Raw genomic sequence first — 22,470 nt, forward strand, 5'->3', positions numbered from 1 at the left:
TTTATTTTGTCTTTCACTGAGAGAATGCAATACTAGACACAAGATTTTAAGATTTCTTTTCTTTTTCTATTACACTATTTGTATGAAAAAAGGCTGCTAAAAAAAGGTTTGAGGCCTGAACAACCAAGAGGACTCAGAAAAGGTTTCCCTCTAAAGCTGAATTGTAGTTCCCTATTGCGTCCCCTCACATTGAATTATCTCCAAGCCTCGTCCCACCATAACCCCTTTGAAAATAATAACAAATCCTTAGGTGCACACTAGCCTTTCCTGTGTCTCCCACTCAGCACACTCTGTAACACTGCTTTCTAACGTCATCAAGGACTCCAGTATGCACAGATTCAGTCCCTTTGGCAAGATAAAAATCTACCTTATATGGATCCATGAGCCCATGGATTTCTATTTGGTTCTGCAATTGAGACACAGCCACTTCCACCAGCAACTGTACCAACTAGGGAAGGTGGTTTGTTAATTCATAAAGGCCATTAACATCTCCATTTGTTTTTTTTTTTATTTCAGGAGTGATGTTATCAGTGCGTTCTTAATGACACTATGACCTTGGACTAAGAGGCATTTCAAATTTTGAGAAGCAGTGTATGTAATACTTCAACTAGGAGAGGTTGTTAAAATAACAGAGTAATCCAATCCTGGCCACTTGCTAGTTCTAATTAGCAGAGAAAATCAGTTGAACTTAAGAGTATTGAGTTCCAAGTTGTAGTTACATCTGTGGTGGATGATATAAGATAGGTGGTCAAACAAGGCAGGACAGATGTTGCATGATTCGTCAGCGATGTTCAGCACAGTTGACTGTGAAGTTCTTGACAAATTCATGACCTCAGTTAGCCATTGGATTACTACCAACAGACTAAACTTCAATTCCACAAGAAATGAAAAATTGGTGAAACCTGGCAGAATAAGTTCAATTACTCATTCGGGCCCACACCTAGGTAGACATCCCCTGAGCCAGTATTCAGTTAAGAGATCTTGTGATTCTGATAGTTGAGCAGACACCTCTAATTTTTCAAATAAGAAAGGGGATCCAATTTGCTTTTTGATACTTAAGGCTATTAAAAAGATTGCTGCATATTTTCTATTTTCTCCACAAGGTGACTCTAGTAAATGCATATACTGCTTCTTGTATAGGCTATGGCAATCCTGTCTATAGCGAAAACGTGCAATAAAAATTGACACCCAGTCCACACAACTTCCAGAAGTTTACAGAATGTTTCTAAGACTTCCTAGAAGAGTGTGCATCATCCAATCATTGATCCAGATACACAGACTGAAACATAATCAATGGGCAGAGTGTAAAGCTTTATCCCTGACATGTAAGTCGTTCCGCTTGATGGGCCGATTATTGCTAATGAAAAAAAGCATGCACATTGCACAGAATCTGATGTCAGAAGGCAAAACACTTACGAAAGACCCTAGGATAAAATATGAAAAGAGGGTGAACCTAAATTTTAATACCAGCCAAGAAAACCTTGTAACTGACTCTCCAAATATCTGTGGCAATAAACAATCTCCTGCAGACATTTGAAAGACATGTTGCTTGTTTTGCACTAGGATAGAGTCTAAATGACCACTGCTGTTTGAATAGAAATATTTATCAAAGCAGCAATTACTCCAAAGTGCTCCTAAGAGAGTGTAATGTGTGCTTTGGAATTTCTGTAACATAACATATCAATCATCTTCCTGTATAAGGTGGACTGAAAGGAACAGCACAGTCTCACTATATCTTCTCAATTCACAGGAAATGAGTGAAACTGTGCCAAAGCTTTGCCCACAACCTGGGCCAATATTTTCGGAAGCAAGGAATGGTCCAAGTATCAAACACTGCTGGCAGAGCAATCCAACATGATCTGCAAGGATAAAACACACTGATAAGCCTGGGCCAGATTGGCATCCAAGATTGCTAAGAGGTCTACCTCGGTCCGGATTTCAGGTGAAAACCTTGGTTGGAAGTAGACAACAATATCCTTCACGTCCACTCACTGTTGTAGGGGATCATTTACAATTATCTCCACGACTTTGGGGAGCCATGGGAGGCCCACAATGGGTTGGGAATTCTTCTGATCATGGGGATCAAGGAGGGCAAGCTTCGTCCATTTCAATGAATTCAGAACATCACATGGGAGCAGAGAGTTTAATGACGCAGGTAACCAAGGGCGAAGGCACATGTTCTTGTGCTGCATTAGTGATTTTTTGGCAATTGCATAGAGTGAAGCCACTTAAAAACAATACTTTGTAAATAAATGCCTTTACTCACAGGTTTGTAATATGGTGAAAGTCCACTAAGCCTAAATCTATAAAATGCCTTGGTGGAAACACCTAGTCCTATTTATCATTTGTCCTTGTCATTTTACTTTTGCCGATAATGGGATCAATTGTCATGCTGAAATTACCACTGGCAACTGTGAACTTCTTTTCCTACCCACAGCCTCCTTAGTTTCCATGCTTCTTTCCCGGCAAATTGTCTCTCTAAGCATACAATTGTTGTTCTTTTGATCATATTGTTTAGTGTATTCATAATCCATGAGACAATAGGGGAGGGAGGGGCTTGCTACTCAGTGAAGGCACTTACAAATACTTGTACATCTCTCTAAATGGTTTCCAATCAAAGTAGCATTAGTAAAACAATTATAAAACCTAAATCTAACAAACATGTATTACATGACAAAAAGCCCACATGATATGTTGTGTGGATGTATTACTGCATGCATTCATTATCGTTCTCACATGCAGCCATCCCATCAATGTGACACATTACATGAATACCATAGGTACACAGGTAATGGATTCAGCTTTGTTTTTAGGATAAATATGGATTTCAGTGTGTACCACTTCGGTATTTTATTTTAAATGAACACAATGGTAATTTCTTACACTGGAACAATACATGGCAAGGGTGGTGAGAATGTCTTCATAGGAGATGCCCACTATTTCACCCACGTTCATTGTCCCCATGCAAAATCTATTTTTTTTTTTTGTTGCTGCACTGAAGGGGTGCACTTATACTTCAGCACAGGACATGTTTAAAAAGCTTTGAGGGAGTTTTCAACGTGTTTATCTCCACCTCTTCAGTGGAGGAAAAAACAAAGCTAGAAAATGTGCTATTTTACCTCATAATACATTGTTCATTAATGTTTGTTCTTATATTGGAGTACCACATGCATTAAGTTCCCTGTGTGCACAATAATGCGGGGGGGAAACATTGGTTTTACCATTACCTCTATATAAACTCATAATGAGGGCACAATCTGTTTAGAAAGCAGATGAAGATAATTGGGAACTTAACCGAGTGAAATGTACTCACACAATTGGGGTCTTTAAAATGCATCAACAAACTCAGTACACTCCAGTTTACCACAAAAAACCAATATACTTAGTACATTTTGATGGCATGTCTTAACTACCTTTTAGAGAAAAGATATTTCTAATAATAAAATGGCTGCCTTTTCAACACCTATTTTCAAATCTAGTTTTTCGTTTTATTAATCAAGTAATATAATATATGCGACCAAAAGTGTGACTTTCTGTCTGGTGCCAGTGAGAGGTTGGTTCTTCATCATCTTTCATGAGTTATTATAGTTTCCTGCTAACATTAAAATAACCTATGATTTAATCATACACCTGCTAAGCATGTCACACCACCCCCCAATTGACTATAACCAGCAATGGCACTCTTTCATCATCGATCCCTTTACATGGTGGATGGATCTTTAATTGATCAATTGCTATTTGTCTCTTGGTTTGGCACTTCTCCTTAGTGCTCTCATGAGTGACAAAGTATTAAATTGGTGTGCTCCTCACAGCAGAGCAATTGTTTGCTGGGCAGCGCAAGCCGCTTCTCACTCACCCAGCATTGCGAGTGAAGGATTTTGCCCGCATCAGTGTTCGAGCCCGCTTCCTGGAGGAGGCGGGGCCTGTTCCACCACGTGTAGTGGTCACGTGATCTTGGACTCCCTCAAGAGTCTGAGGCTGCCACCCTTGTGGCGTTAAGCCCGGTGGAGACAAGCCCCACTGCTGTTGTGCGGCTGTTTGGCGCTGGTGGGCGTGCCGGACGTGTAAACGGGAGATTGCGGGAGGTATCTCCTTTGATCCTGTTGCTCCAACATCATTGTAAGGTCGTACCACTATGGAGGGTTCTCCTCTAGCGGAAGTACCGCTGTCAACGAACTCTGAGGATTCCGGCCGCTTGCTGAGAAGTGGCCTCGTAACCATAAAAACTTCTGTGGTAACTCAGGCACAGAAAACAACTAATAAAACTGAAACAGAGATTACACACAAGGGGCAAAAAGGGACCTTCTCACCTCCAACCTCCCCCTTAGATCACCCCACAAGTATGGTTCATCTCCAAATGGTCCCACACAGTTGGAAGCCGTGTTTACAGACAGTCGTGCTCAAGAGGAAACTCATGGAAAAGTTCTCAGTAATAAGGACTGCGCACTGCTGTCTTCTTGTGGAAAGTCTGGGTGCCTGAGTGGTGAGGGGGTATTAGAGTACACAGCCGCATTAGTGGGGGAAGTAGAGAGGATGGAAGTGGCCTCGCAGCCCTGCGAGCGGAGTTCTCCCGAGGATACGGTGGAAACTGGAGCCGTGGTTGCCGAGGTAGAGAAGAAAGAGGGGCAAGCTAAGCCCGCCAGAGACCAACAAGGGTTGAGCACTGAGGAAAAAGTGTCCGCTAAGCTGCCCCCTGATGGCATGCCAAAAAAAACACACAAAAATGTATACACACCAGAAATAAACACGCACAACCTAACTACAGAAAATTGATTGAAAAAATTCTTAGATCAGACTTTTACAAACAAAAAAACAAAAAAAATGAGAAATAAGGTATCTCAAATTAAAACGGAGGTTCATCCGGTGACAGCAAGAGCAGATCTACCAAGTCCGGATCCAAACTTAACAGACCTTAAAGAAAACAACTAATTCAATGGAATTATATCCGACCTGGAAGACCTGGATGAATGTGAACCAGACGAACTTAATATGCTGTGAGAACATAATTGGATCGAAACACACACTTACTCAGCAAGAGAACATCAAGGCGAAACCTTGCCGCGTCAAGATGTAAATTACTTATCTTTCGATCAAAATGATGATGAAAAAGCAGAATCTACAATCAAGTCCAAACAAGAGGAAGTCGTGGGCAAACAAAACACTAAAAGTCCAGAACATAAAGTCATTAACCATACTTGCTCATCAACTCCCAACTTCAAACTACCACTTAAGTCCCAACCAAAGAAAACAGGCAAATTGACAGTCCAGACAAATAACCCGATCGGCAGGTTCTTCGAAAAACTAGGGAAAACGCCCATGACGAACCGATTCGAACTCTCCGACACAGACATTCTGGAAGGGATTCCACCATCCCCGCATAGAAAATCACTCCATCAATCAGTATCAGTAGAAACATCGGAAAGTGGTTGCTTTTGACCTCAAATACATTGGCACCTTAGCCAAACGAAGACCCCCCAATTTACAACGGAGCTACGAAAACTTGCTAGTGACTGCAGAAATAAGAAGCTAGTACCAGCAGTTAACGACGAGGGAAAAAAGAAATAAACAAAATTTAATACATTAGAGACGGAAGTGTTATCAAGAAATTCTGAAAAAGAGAAATTACCTGCAGTTACTTCAGATCACAAACCAACGACCAAACAAAAAGAGTTGGATGACGAAACAAGAGACCAGGCACTAGGTAAAGATACCATACCTACAGAGGAGATAAGGAGTCAAGAAATCGCACCAAGGCCTCAAACAACTCATCAGAAAAATCAAGAAGAAGCAAAACTGGTAGAGGCTATACTAAATTACAAAAACATGATTAAACATAAAGAGTCGACCAGATGTACGAACGAACAAAGAAAGGGTGACGCCTTAACGGACACACTGCGTTTACTCCTCTCTACCCCACACAAAATTATTTTGTGAACAGGAAACTCTGAAAACAAAAGAAACTAATTCACCTGGAAATAAGGCTGATTTACTGCCGGTGATGTCAGCAGTAACCATCGCCTTAGCACCATTTGGCAAGTAATACGAATCCATCAAGGATACATTAAAGGACCACACTTCGCTATTAGCATCCTTCACTTCAAAATTTACCCACTTAGAAGGTTTTATATTGGCCACAGAAGCTTGGAAGGCAAACACTCAAGATCGAGGCACAATGACGGACACAGACAATATTCCAACAAACCCTCTAAAACAACAAAAGAACGAGGTATTTCAATTAAAAAAAAAATCAGTGAACATCAGCACCCAAACATACCAAACTGAGAATCAAGGAAAAATGAATGATAAAAATCAAATAGAGATACCGGCGTCTCCATCCGTGAGGCAGATTTCAGATCGGGACAGAGACATTGCCAAGGAGTCCTTACGAGAATCGCGCAGATTGAAACAACACAACAGTCCAAAAGAAAACTTACGTGAAACTGAAACGAGAATGAAGGGACAAACTAAAGAGGACCAGCTGAAATTGAAAATAAAAAATTCTGAAGGTTATAAGAAAGAGAAGAACCAACACAATCAAGACAGACAACATCAAACAATTGGCTTGTACCGGAAGAAATTCAAGGTCTAAAAATACAACAGACACAGAAGAAATCAGAAAGCGAAACCAAGACAAACGAGCTAATGACAAAATGGATAATGGTAATGGAAAAAAAATCCACGTACTCAGAAAATGGTTCCCAGCAGACATGCGACAAAAGAGAGCATCAACAAATGACAGAGGAAAGTATGATTGACATATCTAACATCAGTGTCTATTCCATTGAAAATTCTGAGTCAGAAATACCGCGTCCAACAACAAAAAAAAGAAAGGTGCCATTTGTAGAAAATAACTCCCTATCTCGAAATCTAAAAGGGAACCCACAAAAGAAACAAACAACCTATCCAAAAAAAGAGAGAGTCAAAGCATTAAATCCAAGTGACAAAAGATCCTGGATTACTCCAGAAAGGAAAACGCTATTCAGTTTGGCAAACACAAGGATACACAAAATCGAAAACGGACAAAGAAGCCACGAGGAGCATGGCCGAAAAAGCTCAAACAGTCCAGAGGCCAGAAGATCTGTAGAACTAAGTCTGAAGAGTGAAAGACGACATAGAGAAAATCACTTAACCAATAAAGGAACAAATCGACAAGTGGACAACACTCACGGTCATAAAAGATCGGGCAGACAGACAGAGGGTTACACACAAAAAGAACAACCTCAGGAAAATAGGAACCAACTTAACCGAAGATCCTCTTATTCATCTGGTCAACAATGCCTAACACGAACATCAGCGAATTTTACTCACAAGAGTAAGTCGACACGAACATTGAAACTAGAAAGACGTGACAGTTCAGGAGAGAAGATTGTGCTGAACAGGAGAGCCATGATGAAACTTCTTGATAAAATTTCTAAAGGAGATCAAATTAAAAGTGTGGATATAGACATAGTGGTGTTCGCACATAAGGGACGGACAGATAGTATTTTTCTACACATTATGTCCCAGACAATAAAGAAACTCGTGCTCCTAACAGTAGGCGAACTCTCAAAAAGAGGATACATCCTACGAGAAACAACATCTGAAGAAAGAGGCCATAAGATAGAAAATAAAAACAAAATGGAAAAAGATCAGAGCCACGAGACCAAAAAAAAAGAAAGAGCGGACATGTCGTACAGAACCCCAAACATAAAAGATCCTATGAGAGAGAAAAGAAAACGGAAGCAAACACCAGAGAAAGAAAAACACGAAAAAGAGGAAAGATCTGCAACTCGTAAACGGGAAGGCTCTAACTAGAAGCAGACTCCGAACGACATCAAAAGAACAAAGCAGAGAGAAAATCCACCTAATAAAGGACAGCAGAAAAATGAGGACAGGCAGGCAGAAAATACGCCAAGCAGGAAACCAAAGGGTTGGATCCACTTGCAGACCACTGGAGGGAAAGAGAGACGCTCGGTGAGAGACAAATCTCTGACCAAAGATCAATCGGAAACGATCGAAAAAGAATCAAAAAGATGGGCGTGGATCCCCTCGGTACTGTCCCATTACACTAGAACATAGCAATCCATATACTGTGTCGGTGACCTTGAAACTACGGCACAGACCACGGAGCAAATCATTACCATTGGATCATGGAACACCAGAGGGCATGCTCACCTCACACAACCAGGGGAAATTAACCTGTTAAGTCTGCTAGAGACTTGGCTATTGAAACCACCGAGCATGGACGGCTTTGAGGTCTTACTATCTTCGGCAGAAAAAGGAGAAAAGGGTCGCCCTACATCAGGCCTCATAACAGCCGTCCGCACAGGAGGATGTTTGAGAATAGCCCATAAATTGGTATCATCTTTGGCAATTCAAGCGACATTAATAGACTGGGAGAAAGATGGAAAATCGCAGACGGAAGGAAGAAAAGATCTTATTCTCCTGTTGAATATCTACTGGAATCCGGCTGCAATTAAAACAATTGATTTCCTTAATAATATAGAAGAAATATTAACTGTAGCAACGACAGTTTACAATGTGGACCACATCATGATATGTGGCGATTTGAATGCCACCTGTTTAGCTCCAGAAGAGGAAACAAACACAGTCCGAAATAAAACCAACTGTAGTTTGCAATCAGCAAAAAGAGGTCTTGCATGGTCTGAATTGATGGAATCACGTGACTTGTATAACCTCAACTCTTTAGAAACAGCGGGACCCAGGATTCCGACATGGGAAAGCGAAGGACACACAAGCACAATCGATCATATCTTCGCCTCCAAGGGTCTATATATACTAATCAAGAGTTTTGAGGTAGTAAAAACAATCAGGAGTGATCACAACTTACTAACAGCAACACGGCACGCAACTAAAGACCTGCCGGTGAAAATGTCACAAAAAATAGAAATCAATACTCAAGGAAACCGGCTACAGTTAACAACACAAGACCTAATTTCCATCACGGCAACTTACAAAAATGAAAATAGCCTAAACACCACCAAAAACATCACAGATAAGGTGGATTATTGCCCACTTCTCATACCATATTCACATCCACTACAGAAAAGAAGACAGGAAAAAACAAATTTGCATATAAACAACGAAGAAGTGAGGCTAAAGAAATCCAACCTCAGAAAAATCATAAGGAGGGCTCAAACAAATCCAACGCAAGAAAACCTTGACCTAGTAATCCAACAGAAAAAAAAAACTACAAGTCATGGATTCAGTCCATACGTTGGAAACTATATCAAGAAGATGCCGAGACCATGCTGAGAACAGTTTGCAAAAGGAACTCTAAAGATTTCTGGACGATAATAAAGACCAAATCGTCAGTCAGAGAAAAGACTATCACCAATAGTGTTCCTGAAGACAAATGGATGGAGCACTTCACTAATCTATTCAAAGAAACTATACCAAAAACAAACACAATAGACTACGGAGGTACAAGCAAATGGAAAGTGCACTCCAACCAGACCATCGTGGAAAAGATAAAAAAGATAAATAACTCCCGGGCCACAAGCCCCCGATGGAATCTCAAACATCGATCTTAAACAGGAACCAGAAATCTGGGCACCACTAATAACAGAAATTTGTTGAAGATGCAGGACCACGAGATCTGTTCCAGCAACCTGGAAAACAGCAAATGTGGTCCCGATTTACAAGAAGGGCCTGAGAGACGACCCAAAAAATTACAGGCCGATAGCACTATTGGATGTGCTGGGAAAACTTTTTGGCTCTTTGATATGGGAGGAATTTCGAGACTGGCAGAAAGAGGCTAAGACAGCCGACCCACTATGATCGGGCTTTGAAAAGGGCCTTGGCACTGTGGTTAACATAATGATGCTCAGTAACCTAAAGTCTAAAGTTTCCGAGGGTCATCCGACAATTTATATAGCAACAATTGATTTGGTCCAAGCATTTTACCGCGTAAACAGGGAAAAACTATGGAGAAAACTAGAAAAACAGAAATGTCCATCATCAATTCTAGACCCAATCAAAGCCTTGTACAGTAAGACCTCAATCAGAGTACGCCTCAATGATGCCGGCCTCCTGTCAAAATAAATAAAAACAGCCAGAGGGGTTAAGCAGGGCTGCCCCCTGGCACCAGCATTGTACAAGGCATATATGGCTGACATAGTGGAAGAAGAAAACGACACCCGATCATTTGCACCTAAAATCGTCGAGTCGAAAGTGACACGACTGCTTTACGCGGATGACATCTTATTGCAGGACCAAACAGCTATCGGTCTTCAGCGGCAAATAGAAATAAATGTCTTTCAATATATCTAAAGAAAAATGATTTGGAATTGAATACAACAAAAACCAAAATCTTGATTCTGGAAAAATCGTCAAAACCAACTAAAAGATTTCAATGGTTTGCAAATTCAGAGAAACTGGATATAGTAAAAGGTTTTACCTACTGGGGAGTAAAAATCTGTCGAAGTCGAATAGAAATAACGATGCAAGAACACCTACTCATCAAGACTAAGGGGGTCATTACGACCCAGGCGCTAATTGCGCCAACTTTACCACCATGGTGTAAACTACGTTTACACCATGGTGGATGGCGGATTTACCGCCCCATTCCAAGGTGAGTGGGGCGGTAAATCCCCATTTCCCATTTTCCCTTCCCCATTCCCATTTTTGCCCCATAGGGCATAATGGGAGTGGGGAAGGCGCTAATTACGCCACCGTAAATTACGGTGGCATAATTAGCATCATGGCAGGTTAGCGCCATGGATTTTAACGGCTGCTAAAAGCAGCCGTTAAAATCGGAATCAGGCGTTAAGGGTTAACGACGGCGTTAACCCTTAACGCCTGAGTTGTAATGAGGCCCTAAGACATTGGCAGCACAGGCCTTGACCCTGGAAAGAAAATATGGTAAATTCACAATCCTTCCACTAATCAACTTTTTCAAAGCAAAAGCAGTACCGGCTATAACTTATGGGGCGGAGGCAATGCCACATCTTCCACCAACATTTTGGCCTAAACTGGAAGGGATCTTTTGGCGTAAGGTACTACGACTTCCAAACTCTACTCCCATAGCAGTCATCCGACGAGAACTGAGCCTCCAATCAGTAAAATCTGTAGTTGAGAGAAACAGTATTTTATTCTTGGGAAAAATTCTAAGAAGTCCCCGGCCGAAAGTCTTGGATTTTATCCACGATGAAATGAAGAGCAAAAAAAACCCAATGATGACGACCTGTTATAATAAATTACTGGAACTAACAGAAAAAATCGGATGTTCTGAATGGGACATAGAACGTATTCCCGGAAAAATCAAAGAAAAATTAAAAATTCAAGATTGGATTGACACGTTGGAAAAAGCTGAAGAGCACACACCTCAGACTCATCATACAACCAACCCACAGAGGATAGATGAGATAAGAAACTACCTAAAAAAGTTTCCAGACAAACGGTTAAGTACAACTTTTTTAAGAGCACGCCTGAACGTCTTGAAGACGAAAGAAGTTCTATTCCAGAGAAAACAATCCGAAGACCCCAACTGTCGGTATTGCAACAGGTTGGAGCACGAAACAGTATGACACCTACTTCTTTACTGCCCGGGTGTGGACAAACTAAGAACAATTTATCTGCGCCCACACAGGCTCTCACATTTGACAAGTGAAGACGACTGGTGGAATAAGTTAAGGAGTGGAGATTCAACGACATTAACCGTGGCAACAGCCAAGTTTCTCCAAAGCTTGGATTTGGAAGGAAATTCCACATGGAACGACTAAAACCTGAGCATTTTAAAGAAAGAAAGGAATAAGAAAACGGAGGAAGCTTTACTTTTTCTAAACTCGCAATCAAGGGAATGACCTTTTGTAAAAATTGTAACACAATTAAACACAAAAAAAAAGTATTAAATTGAGATGTGAACCCTACGTGCATGACAAGTTCTGTAAGCATCAGGGTTGTGTATGGCCATGGATCTGCCTTTACTGCACTCTGCTTGAGAACCCTCTCTCACTCTTGTGCTTATATAACAAATACATTGAGCAGATGTACTGGCTCAATGCCCCCTCCACTCATACTACCACTATGCTAGAAGGCAGGAAGCTTCCCGTGTCAGTGATGCACACTCCTCAGTTTCTATTCCCTCTATGGCAAGTAATAATAAAGGTAATGTAGGTAATCATGCTGTGGCAGTATTTAAACAAGAAACTGCAATGAGCCTGTTGACAGCAGAACTGATACCTCATTAAATAAGTTTGTCCACTTTTCGATTCTTTGTGTTCCGCCCGTCCTCTCATATCCCAAAGTGAGCTCAGTTTATAGGAAATTCGATGGAGGTAATAAAGTCGTCCTGGTCTTCTGGTGTTTCATATACACTGTGGTTTTCTGTCTTTTACTTGAGTAAACCTTTAGGCAACAGTTACCTGAATCACTCATTCTTATGTATGCTCCATGGATATTTTCAACTGACTTGATCTGTAACTACTAGAAAGTTCAGCTTACTGCATATATTTTAAGTTCAGTCTGTATAGGTCCTATGATGGACTTATCACGCGTGATTTACAAAAGCGTTTTTTAATAGGAAAATCCTATTGACAAACGCTTTGTAAATCAGGCCCAACATATCCAGTAACCACCTCAATTCTCTTTTATAATTACAACATTGAATCAATTCCAATCATATTCTGCTCGTCCATCATTGGCACTGAGTCTCAACTGCGTTTTTTTTCATTTTGTATTGCTAGAAACATACTGTACAGGTTAAATACTCGAACCTCCACAGCATTACCCTTCAACTCCTGAGAAGCACTCCCACCCGGGTTTTGTGGCCTTAGATTTAAGTATTGCACCAAATGTCACATACAAAACCATCTGTCCGGGTGATTACGTTTTGGATTTCATTTTATTTTGTCACTTTTATATGTCTGGCACCTTAACTAGATAGTTTTCAGGCTGTTGACTGCTATCTCTAGCTTCCTCTCTGTATTTTCACTCAACATTTTTTTCAAGCAATAAATGCCTTCAGAGAATTATTAGAATAGAAGTCTCACATTTAGAACCGTTTTATATATACTTTTGTTTCCATCATATGTTCTTTGAAGCACCCTCATCCCATATTTACCTGACTTCTCTGATTCCTTCTTCCAGAATTGTGTAGACAACATAGTCCAATCGCTCACAATCTTCTCCCAGAAATGTCACAAAGTGGGTTTAAAAATGGTTCTTCCTTCGCAAACCACCAAGCTCTCACTAATCTCTTTTGCACACAGCTCGGTTGAGCTTTCCCTCGTGAGATGCGCCACTAGCAGTTGCTTTATCTCGCATTCAATGTAAGTCGCCCAGTGTAGTTCCTTTTCTTCCCACTGTAAAAAAGACCTGATATTAACATGTTGCTATAGGATTGCCCTTTATTTGCAACACTTAACACTGCAACACTGAGCTGTGCTTGCTATGCCATCGCCCTATAAATGCAAAACTGTACTGTATAGTCCTGTGTTTGCAAAGACACTTAGGTGTCTCGGAGAGTTACATGTTTGCTTCTTTGTGGAGCGTGCAGCCACAGGCTTGAATTCTGGTAGGACCAACTCAGACATATTTAGTAATAACGTCTACAAAGTGCTGCTCCTTGCAGCACTTAGAAGAGGGAATCAGTAAACAACAAGTACTATATCGAAACGATACGTTGTTGCTATTTCGATTCCACCTACTTTTCAGTTACTGGCTTTTGGGGTAACCGTTTATGGAATTATAATTACCACTTGATAACAGACGAAGCCTCCACATAATGGCTGTGGCACTGTACAGCATTTTACCTTTTCTTTCGTTTACCGATATTAAGAATATTAAAACTGAGTGAAATGGTGTTTCAAATGGCATGGCGGCAAGGAGTAAGGCAACATGTAGCACAATCAGCATTCCAATAATCTAAGCATTCATTGGTCTGCTTCTTTGATATTAAATACATCAATGTTCAATGTTGCATGGGAAAAATAAATGCAAGTTATGTTTTGCACGAGCCAGGCATTGACTGAGCATTCCTGGTGTGAACCTGACTGGGAAGCAACAACGAGCCATGGGGCACACAGAAGTGTGTTACAAGTCAGGATGCCCGGGTGGCAGAGGAGAGGGACGTGTGAGCTCCAGAAGGAGAACATTGTGACTGAGTGGAGCAAGGTTTGGTGAAAGGTTCTTTGAAGTGTAGGTACTTCATGTTCTTCTTGAAGTGTAGGATGGAGGGAGTAATGGGGGAGTCTTATCTGCATTTGTAAATTGTTCCAGAGACAGGATGTGCAAAACGAAAGGTGTTTTTCTCCCTGGGGCAATGTTTTGTTTCTAACCTGGCGATGTTGTGGCTTCTGCTAAATGAAGGGCAGACAGTAATGAATTTCTGAAGTTAAGTGTAATGATTTTGCTCTTTCCTTATGTTCAGGTGGGCGACAGACATTGCACAGTTCATAGTATTGTAGTCGGTGTTCTTCTCATTAATGTTCACAGAGCAGTTCATAACAAAGGAAACGTGAATTCCACATAATGAACAACTTCCAAATGTAAAAGAAAAGTTGGTTGTTAACTTTGAAAGGAACTCCTTAACACTGTAACATGTTGAAGTTTTTCTTGTACTGAAAATAGGGGGCCCAGTGCAACCCCAGGAAATGCAATCACAAAGCCAAGAAGGATTACAACCACAAAGCATGCTCTCCTCACAGCCACCAGCTCAGGAGCCTCTTCCCCGCCAGAGCATGTCCAAGCCGCAGAAGCCGCCAAAGCCTCCTGCCCCCACAACCAGGCAACCGCGTTCCCAGGGACGGGCAATGTCCAGTGCCGGAACACTGCCACAGCCTGCTGAGCCACCGAAGCCGCAGCCTCATCCACAGCTGAAGTAAGAGTTCCTTTTCATAAATTACGTGTTTTTTTAATTTTCCACTTTTAGAAGGACGTTAATGTAGCTGTACTGTATATGTATGTGTCATTAACCAGACAATATGGTACCTTTGTATGTAGTGAACTTGTGGGGAATTATGTTTCCTTTGTTTTATTGTTATTGAGTGTTAGACCCCAAAACGTCTTTATTCTCTGAAAGAATGTCCATCAGTATGTTTTAAAAACATCTTTTTATTGAGATTTCAAACACAGTAACCCTCTTTGCCTTACAAACAGCCTCCCAAGAAGGGTGGCAACAACTTGCAATCCACCTTTGTAATAAACAATATCCTCTTCATATATCAATTCCAGCCCACCTCCACCTCCACCTTCCCTGCCCTCCAAGCGGACCCCCACCGTAACATAAATTCATGCTGCTCACCCCTTCCCCTCCTCCTCTGAAAGTCTACATTTAACAAAGTTTGTCCCACATGTTGTTATAGTACCAGTTCCATTTCCCCACCATCTTCTACTGTCTCCCCTTTTCTCCTCCAGCATGCTCTTCCTTGAAAATAGACCACACGCAATCTAAGGCTTTCGGGCGTTCTTGCAGCAGGGCAGTTACGTTCTCCATCTCATATATTTCCTGGGCCTTCCCTACCCATTCTCTGTAGTTCGAAATAGGGGCACTCTTCCCTTCCAGTGGATGGTTAAACAAGCTCTCACCTCTAACGTCCTCACTGCATGTGACACCTCCATTAATCTATCCTCGTCTCTTTCCAAACCGAAGAGTATTAATAATGGTGTTGTGATCTCTCTACCCAATCCACACCTTTATCCAACGCAGCACCACTTCCAATACGTTTGTGCTTGTGGGCAGCTCCATCAAACATGCCAGAACCTTCCTATTTCCCAAAGTCCCCGCACAACACTTCGGGATCACCCCTTCATACATCTGTGCCAGTTTCTGTGGAGTGTACTGGCATCTGTGAAGCAGCCTGTAATTATACATGTTATATTTCATGTACAATGAAGGCTTGCATGAGTTTCGGCAGATTTGTCCCCACTCCCAATCCGTAAAGACTACATCCATTTCCCTTTCCCAACTATTCTTGACCTATATCGTTCCCGTGTTTCCCATCCCTATCAGTGCTTTATACATGTTGGAAACCAACCCCTTCGTATCCACTGTGTGATCAACACATTTTCAAATTTTGTTAAATGTCTCTCCAACTTCCTCTCCCATGTTGGGTCTGTCATCACTCCTTTTAGTTGTAGGAACATCGAATCTCATGATGCCTTCCGCAAGGCTTTAAAAACTAGGCTCTTTGTCTAAAGGGCTTATCCCCATGTGCGATATTTTACGTACTGTACTTCACTGAAATTGACACACTATGCTATGTAGAATTCTGTACTATGTAATATAACCTTGTAAGCAATTGTCTTTAAGCTTTATTCCTGGGCCGCTTAATGTAACCCTCAAGCAAGCCTTCTTAAGTATCCTTTACAGCGCCTCGATGCCTTTGGGCTGCAGGGTGCTCTACAAATCCAAAAATAAATAAATAAACATAACCTGTGATACTACATCGATCTCTAAGGCCTCCTGGAGCCGTTCACTGCCCACCTATTTCCCCTATTCCCACAGCTGGCCTGCTCTCACCAGTCCCATCTCATACCACTGTTGCAATCTGAGCGGCTCATACTTCAAATCCCTTAGAGGTGGTGGCCATATGCAGCTTAAGGGAGAGGGCCACGAAGTTACACCTCTCATGTCTCCAAGCTCTTTATATATCGCCCAGAACACTACCAAGACTGGATGTTTACATACACTTTCTGGGATTCCCGAAGCAGGCACCTAAATCCATTCCCCCAATGTTAACGGTTTGAACAGTTAGTTTTCTAGCAACCTCTATTGTCTCTCCTTGTTGTTCCTGATGTGTTCCACCAATACTCTCAATTGCGCTGCCTTATAATAGTATTCCATATGTGTGAAAACTGGGCCTCCATCTTCTTTTTCGCGAATCAACGCATTAAAGGCTATTCTAGCTTTTTTCCCATGCCAGAGAAATCACATCAGTATCTTTCTAATTGCATCCAAGAATGTAGATGGAATACATACCGGGAGCGTTTGGAAAACGAACAACAATCGGGAAGTACATTCATTTTAAAGTGCTCAACCACCCCCCCAGAGAGCCCCCCGAGGAGAGATTCAATTTACCCCATCGTCCCATGTCGTTCACCAATTTAGACCAGAGTTCGGGATAATTGGCCTCATACAGGTCTGATACGTTTTTTTATGTTGACCCCCGAGTATCGAATCCCTGTCGTGCTTATTTTTATCCTCAATTCGGATAGCACCTCACGAACAGCCGTGGAGGCTTCCCCCAAAAGTAACATACATGATTTGTTCAGATTAATTTTGAATCCAGAGAGTTTACTGAGTGATTCCAACAATGCAATCAGTTTTGGCAACAATGTCACTGGTTGACACAAGTAGGCCAGAATATCATCCGGAAAGAGGGATAGTTTATATTTTACCTTCCTCACTTTAAATCCTTGTATATCCTTATCCCCTCTAATGGCTACTGCCAATGGTCCCATTGACCATGCAAACAATAATGGAGGGAGCGGGTACCCCCGCCACGTTCCCCTCCCTAATGGGAACTTATCAGATGACAGCTCATTTACTGTGACCACCGCCCTTGGCCTTTGGTATAGAGCTTCAATTCCCGTCATCCAACGCCAGCCAAATACCATACATTTAAGCGTGGCAAACACAGATTTACAGCCCACCCTAATAAAAAGCCTTTTTGACATCCCTATAGAGAAAAATACAGTCCTTTCCATCACCTTGATCGCTTTTAGGTCTGGGCTTTCCTGATATTATCTGCCCCCTGTCTATTAGAAATAAATCCCACTTGATCAGAATGAATCAATTTAGAGAGGCAACCACTCAATCTGTTTGACTTGTAGTTCAGTCCCTCCCAGGGGCCTACCCCGGTTTCATCAAGGATTTTCTAACAATTCCCTGTCTCCTTCCCCTAGAGCTGGCAGCACATTTTGCTCTAGAAAAACTGTATGTCTTCTTCAGACATCGTTTCAACTGCTTGGTAGAGTTTCTGATCAAACTTGCCAAATCTGTATGTCACGCCAATGGAGACGTCAAGCTCTTCTCTCCATCCTCCCATACCTTAGTGACCCTCCTTTCCATTTGCTATTCTTTTAGTCTCCTAGCTAACATTGAATTAGCCTTGTCGCCCTTCTCGTTAAACGATTGTTTGCAGAAGCAAAGCTTCGCCAGAATCATATCAGACTAGAGGTTTTTCAAAGCTTTCCTTTTGGCTAAGGCATCTTTTATCTCTGTGTCCGCCTCTACTCCCTGGCATCTTATTCAGGATTCTAGGTCTCTCATTTCCTCCTTCAACTTGGCCTCTACTAGGGTTCGCTCCCTCTTTTTGGCAGCCCCTTCTGCCATTATCAACCCCCTAAAGGTGGCTTTCCCTGCTTCCCGCATTACCTTTAGCCACACCTCCCTGTTGTCATTTATTCAGAAATATAGAATACCATTGTGTTGCATCTCTGCATCAAATACCTTATCTTTGAATAAGATATTGTTACAGATCCAGTTTCTCTCCCTTCTATGGCCCTATGCCAGTGCTACCACTGCTATTACCAGGGTGTGGTCTGTCCACCCTGCAGTTTGTGTCGTAGCTTCGTGAATGATATGATATGATATGGCATTTATAACGCACCTGTACACAAGTGTTTCTGGGCACGACAAGACAAGGAGGGGGAAACAAAGGGAGGACAATACAACGATCTTACTAGGCCTTGTGTCATTCAGATCGCACAAGTGCAGGGAAGTGGATGGGGAGAGGTGCCAAGGGGAGTGCAGGGGTGAACATGAGGTGGGAGTATTCCTGACCATGGACCATTCGTTTTTTGTCTACTCGTGTGTTTGTTTTATGAAGAATAGAGAAAAAGGTATACTCCCTCCTATCCGGAATCACCTCTCTCCAGGTGTGAAATAGAAAATGTTCCTCTGCTGCCCTCCTTAAGGATTTTTCAGTCCTCCAATCTTTCTTACTTTACCCACGGAACATCTGTCTATGGCCAGATCCATAACCAGGTTAAAATCCCCTGCATAGATAAACATCCCTTCTTTACCCTGTCGTTTTTCATCCCAAGGTGTCCGTGTTGAATCCATATTGGGCAGTGTTTAGGGCATATAGAGCACACCGTTTCAAACCCAGATACCCCAATGTACATTTTGCCCCCACCCAGCGATCAATGGGGTCCCTCTTTTTTTTCTCATCAACTATCCTAGGCTCTTCTTGTACAATATTCCAACACCTCCCTTTTTCTGGGTCCCGATGCCGAGATCGGTTTACTTAGTCCGCCCACCACTTCTTGAATCTAATTTCTTGGATGAATAACAAATCGAGTCATTGTTGGAGGAACAGTCTGGACATAATTGCCCATTAACAGAGGAATTTAGGCCCTTAACATTTAACGTGCCAAATTCAATCCCATCACCCATGTTGCCAACCGATGGCATAACTTGTCGGAGACAGAATGCTGTGGTTTCGATAAATCATTAATAATGCAACTTTCAAACCCAAAAACTGATCAGGAAACGTAACATGTATGGGTATCTCCCTAACTCCCACCTCACGTTTCTCCCTCTCCGCGGGACTCCAGCCCCCCAAGATGCTCCATATCCCATACAGGGCCACCCAGGTATCACTCACCTTTATCAAGCCCTTTTCCATAATAACGCAGTTCCACTTCAAGCCTATAAGTTCACATTTCTACCTGATATTGCAAGCATCCAACTTCCAGTAACCCGCAGCCATCCCTAGGCCCATTTATTGCTAGCATTCCCATTTCCCGCTAACAACCAGTTTTTGAGTTATGCTCACTCCCTTTCTCCTTCCATCTCACCCTTTCACAGTCTTCCAGTCATGTGATCGGTGAAGGGGGTGATGAGTCATCTGAATTTCCTGTTGCCAGTCCCTTCTCCTCTTCCACTCAGTCCTCTATGTTCCTTAGGTTTGCAGGCCCCCATTGTTAGTGTCTGACTGGTGCCTGATATCTGATCAGCCTTGGTCTGAGAACCTTTCGCCTCTTCCCTAGATGTGATGTGGTAGTCCTTGTTAGGCAGAATCCTGTGCAGTGCACTTAAAGGACCACTACACACAATTAAGACTACAGGTGGCAATACAAGTTTTACCTTTGGTACATGCCTGTACTACTATGTTATAGTGGTAGCAGTAGCAGAGCAGCCAGGCTTATCTCAAGAGTATATGAGCAGTAGCAGAGATTACACAAAGGGACCACAATTACTGTGACTCAAGCAAACACTGACTCTGGTTTCAGGTAAAAAAATAAAAGTACATTTATTTTTAAACCATCAGTTATAAACACAACACCTCTATTAAACTGTAAACAAAACCACACATTAAATATACTACAACTAACCAATTCACTTTGTACAGTAAGTATCAAGGTAAGTACCCTGTGTTTGAATGAACCGGTGTTATGAACAAGACACGATACTGCGGATACCGTCGCGTTCACTTTTTGACAGTTCGGTCTGCTAAATAAACGCATATCCGTGACATGAAATGCTACCGGGCCAAAAACACACTTAGCACCTGAGATACCCAGAGGGAGTTGGAGGTAAAAATCACAGGCAATATTTAGGTTAGGTAGACATTATCGAGAAACACTCAGAAACAGGAGTTCAAAGGTCAAAGGGTCGGAGCCAGGTTGAGATGACACCGGAGGCCTGTGCCAAAGATCACACCGTTAGACAGTTCACGATTCCATATAGCCCAAGAGTACTTGAATATTGTCAATGTTCGGAGGCAAAAGTTATAAGAAGGAGGGAAGACAAGGACGGGCCTTGGAGATGAAGAAAAGGGGTTCACCCAGTTTCCTTGAGTAGAACACAATACCTTATTTCCATGATGCAACTTGAGCCCTGGCAGTTGTTCCTGTTGGTTTCCCGCAGACGCACGATTCCTGGAGCTTCATTGTGAAGGAGGATGTCTGAAGGGGGTCTGCACCACACAGGGATGAAGCCGGCAGCAGCGACAATGAAAAGGTGTGCTCCTTAAAAATAGGAGAGGCTCAGCAGGTGGCTATCCGGACCACTACAGCAGTGTGCAGCGATTTCGACCACAGCGGAGATCTCTGGCTGAAGAAGATGCGCTGGTTATCCCCACCAGGCACAAGGGAAGAAGACTCCGGACTGGATCTCCTCTTAGTCGTCTAAGGGTATATAGCTCAGGATTGCAGAAGGACTTTACCGGGACGGGGTAGTTGCAGCAGCCGTCGTTCTCTCTGTTTCTCTTCAGTTCCTTGTAGTTCCAGAGGCAACTCTGACTTCTAGCCCAAGAGACCTGCCTTTTATGCGTAAAGCCCCCATTCACACAGCCTGGCTGTCAATCATGCAGCAGGGGGGTTGTCCAGCCGGGACAACCACCTCAGCGAATCATGGCAAAGTGCGACTTGGGTTTCCTAGGATACCCTGTGCAGGGGGTAACTGCACCCCACCCTAACATTCAGCCCACCTAGACACCCAGGCGCCTTGAGGAGGGCTTCTCTGCAGAAGCCCGCCAAAAAGACGGTGAACAAAGAAGGCACACCTAGTTTGCCACGCAAAGTAAAACACAAGAAGGACTTTAACAAAAAGAAATGGCGAATAAACCCAACCGGAGCCAAAAGAAAGACGATTTGGTCAAGTGGGTTTATGTTCGTGGCTAATATAATAGCCAAGAACACTACCACGTTTATCTAATATAATCACGGTAGAAAAGTTAGGGTAGATACCACTGCCACCAGCCAAGTCTAAATGTTAAAAGAGCAAAACAATGCTCAGGGAGGTACAGACAGAAAAGGGGTACCGATTAGCCCTTTCCAGTACTCCATGTAAGATGCAGTGTACTGAGTCTGTGGTAAAAATGACTTGGTAAAGTAAATGGCAACTTTACCTTTCTCTGGGGGACAGTAGTCAACCCCAGCAAAATGGAGTCAGAGGGAAGTCTAAAAGACAACCCTGGGTTACTACACTAAAGGTGCTGTGTAACTCGCACAAGAACAGGGGCACCTGGAGTGGTGTGCTCCAGTGCCCAAGATAACACAATGAGTAAAACACATAGGCCAAAACACATGTAAGAGTGGAAAAAGATGTACACTCTTACCAGGTGGAAAAAATAAACTCCAGAAATCCAGAAAATCTGCTAGGGGACTCACTAGGTGAGGGAAATTAGCCCTAGAAGGAGAATTCTCTTTAACAGTGCTTACTTCCCATCTAAGAAATCTGGGAGACCGGGAGCCCACACCTATTTCAACTTTCGCAGTGATGTTGGGAGGGCCTGGCACTCCCTTTGTTTCTCTAAGTTGAAGAGGACATATCTTGATAGAAGATGATTCTGGCTCCTTCGAAGACTAAGTCCGTCCTTGTCCTAGCTAATCCCAGTATGTACACTTTGTCTTTGTAGTAATGGCACTTAGTATCGTTCTGGTGCATCCTGGTGGACCTACGGCCCTGTGAATTCTGTCAAAGCAAAGGTCACGCCCTTTTACCTCATCTTCTGCAAAAAGACTTTGAGCTATCGACCTGACCCTTTGCTCCAGGCCTCAGGGGCTCTCCATTTCTCC

At 42.5% G+C, this 22,470-nt stretch overlaps 1 protein-coding gene across 1 annotated transcript in view; it reads left to right on the forward strand.

Moving 5' to 3' along the window:
* The window catches only part of SYN2 (synapsin II), a 1,471,271-nt gene that overhangs the window by 1,408,824 nt on the left and 39,977 nt on the right, over window positions 1-22,470 (forward strand). Inside the window, exon 12 of the mRNA XM_069643930.1 lies at window positions 14,572-14,821. Within this exon, the coding sequence (XP_069500031.1) occupies window positions 14,572-14,821 (250 nt within the window). The remainder of the gene's footprint in view (window positions 1-14,571; window positions 14,822-22,470) is intronic.

Source organism: Ambystoma mexicanum, chromosome 2p (assembly GCF_040938575.1).
Source record: "Ambystoma mexicanum isolate Mex_15411 chromosome 2p, UKY_AmexF1_1, whole genome shotgun sequence".
In the NCBI taxonomy this organism is placed as follows: Eukaryota; Metazoa; Chordata; class Amphibia; order Caudata; family Ambystomatidae; genus Ambystoma; species Ambystoma mexicanum.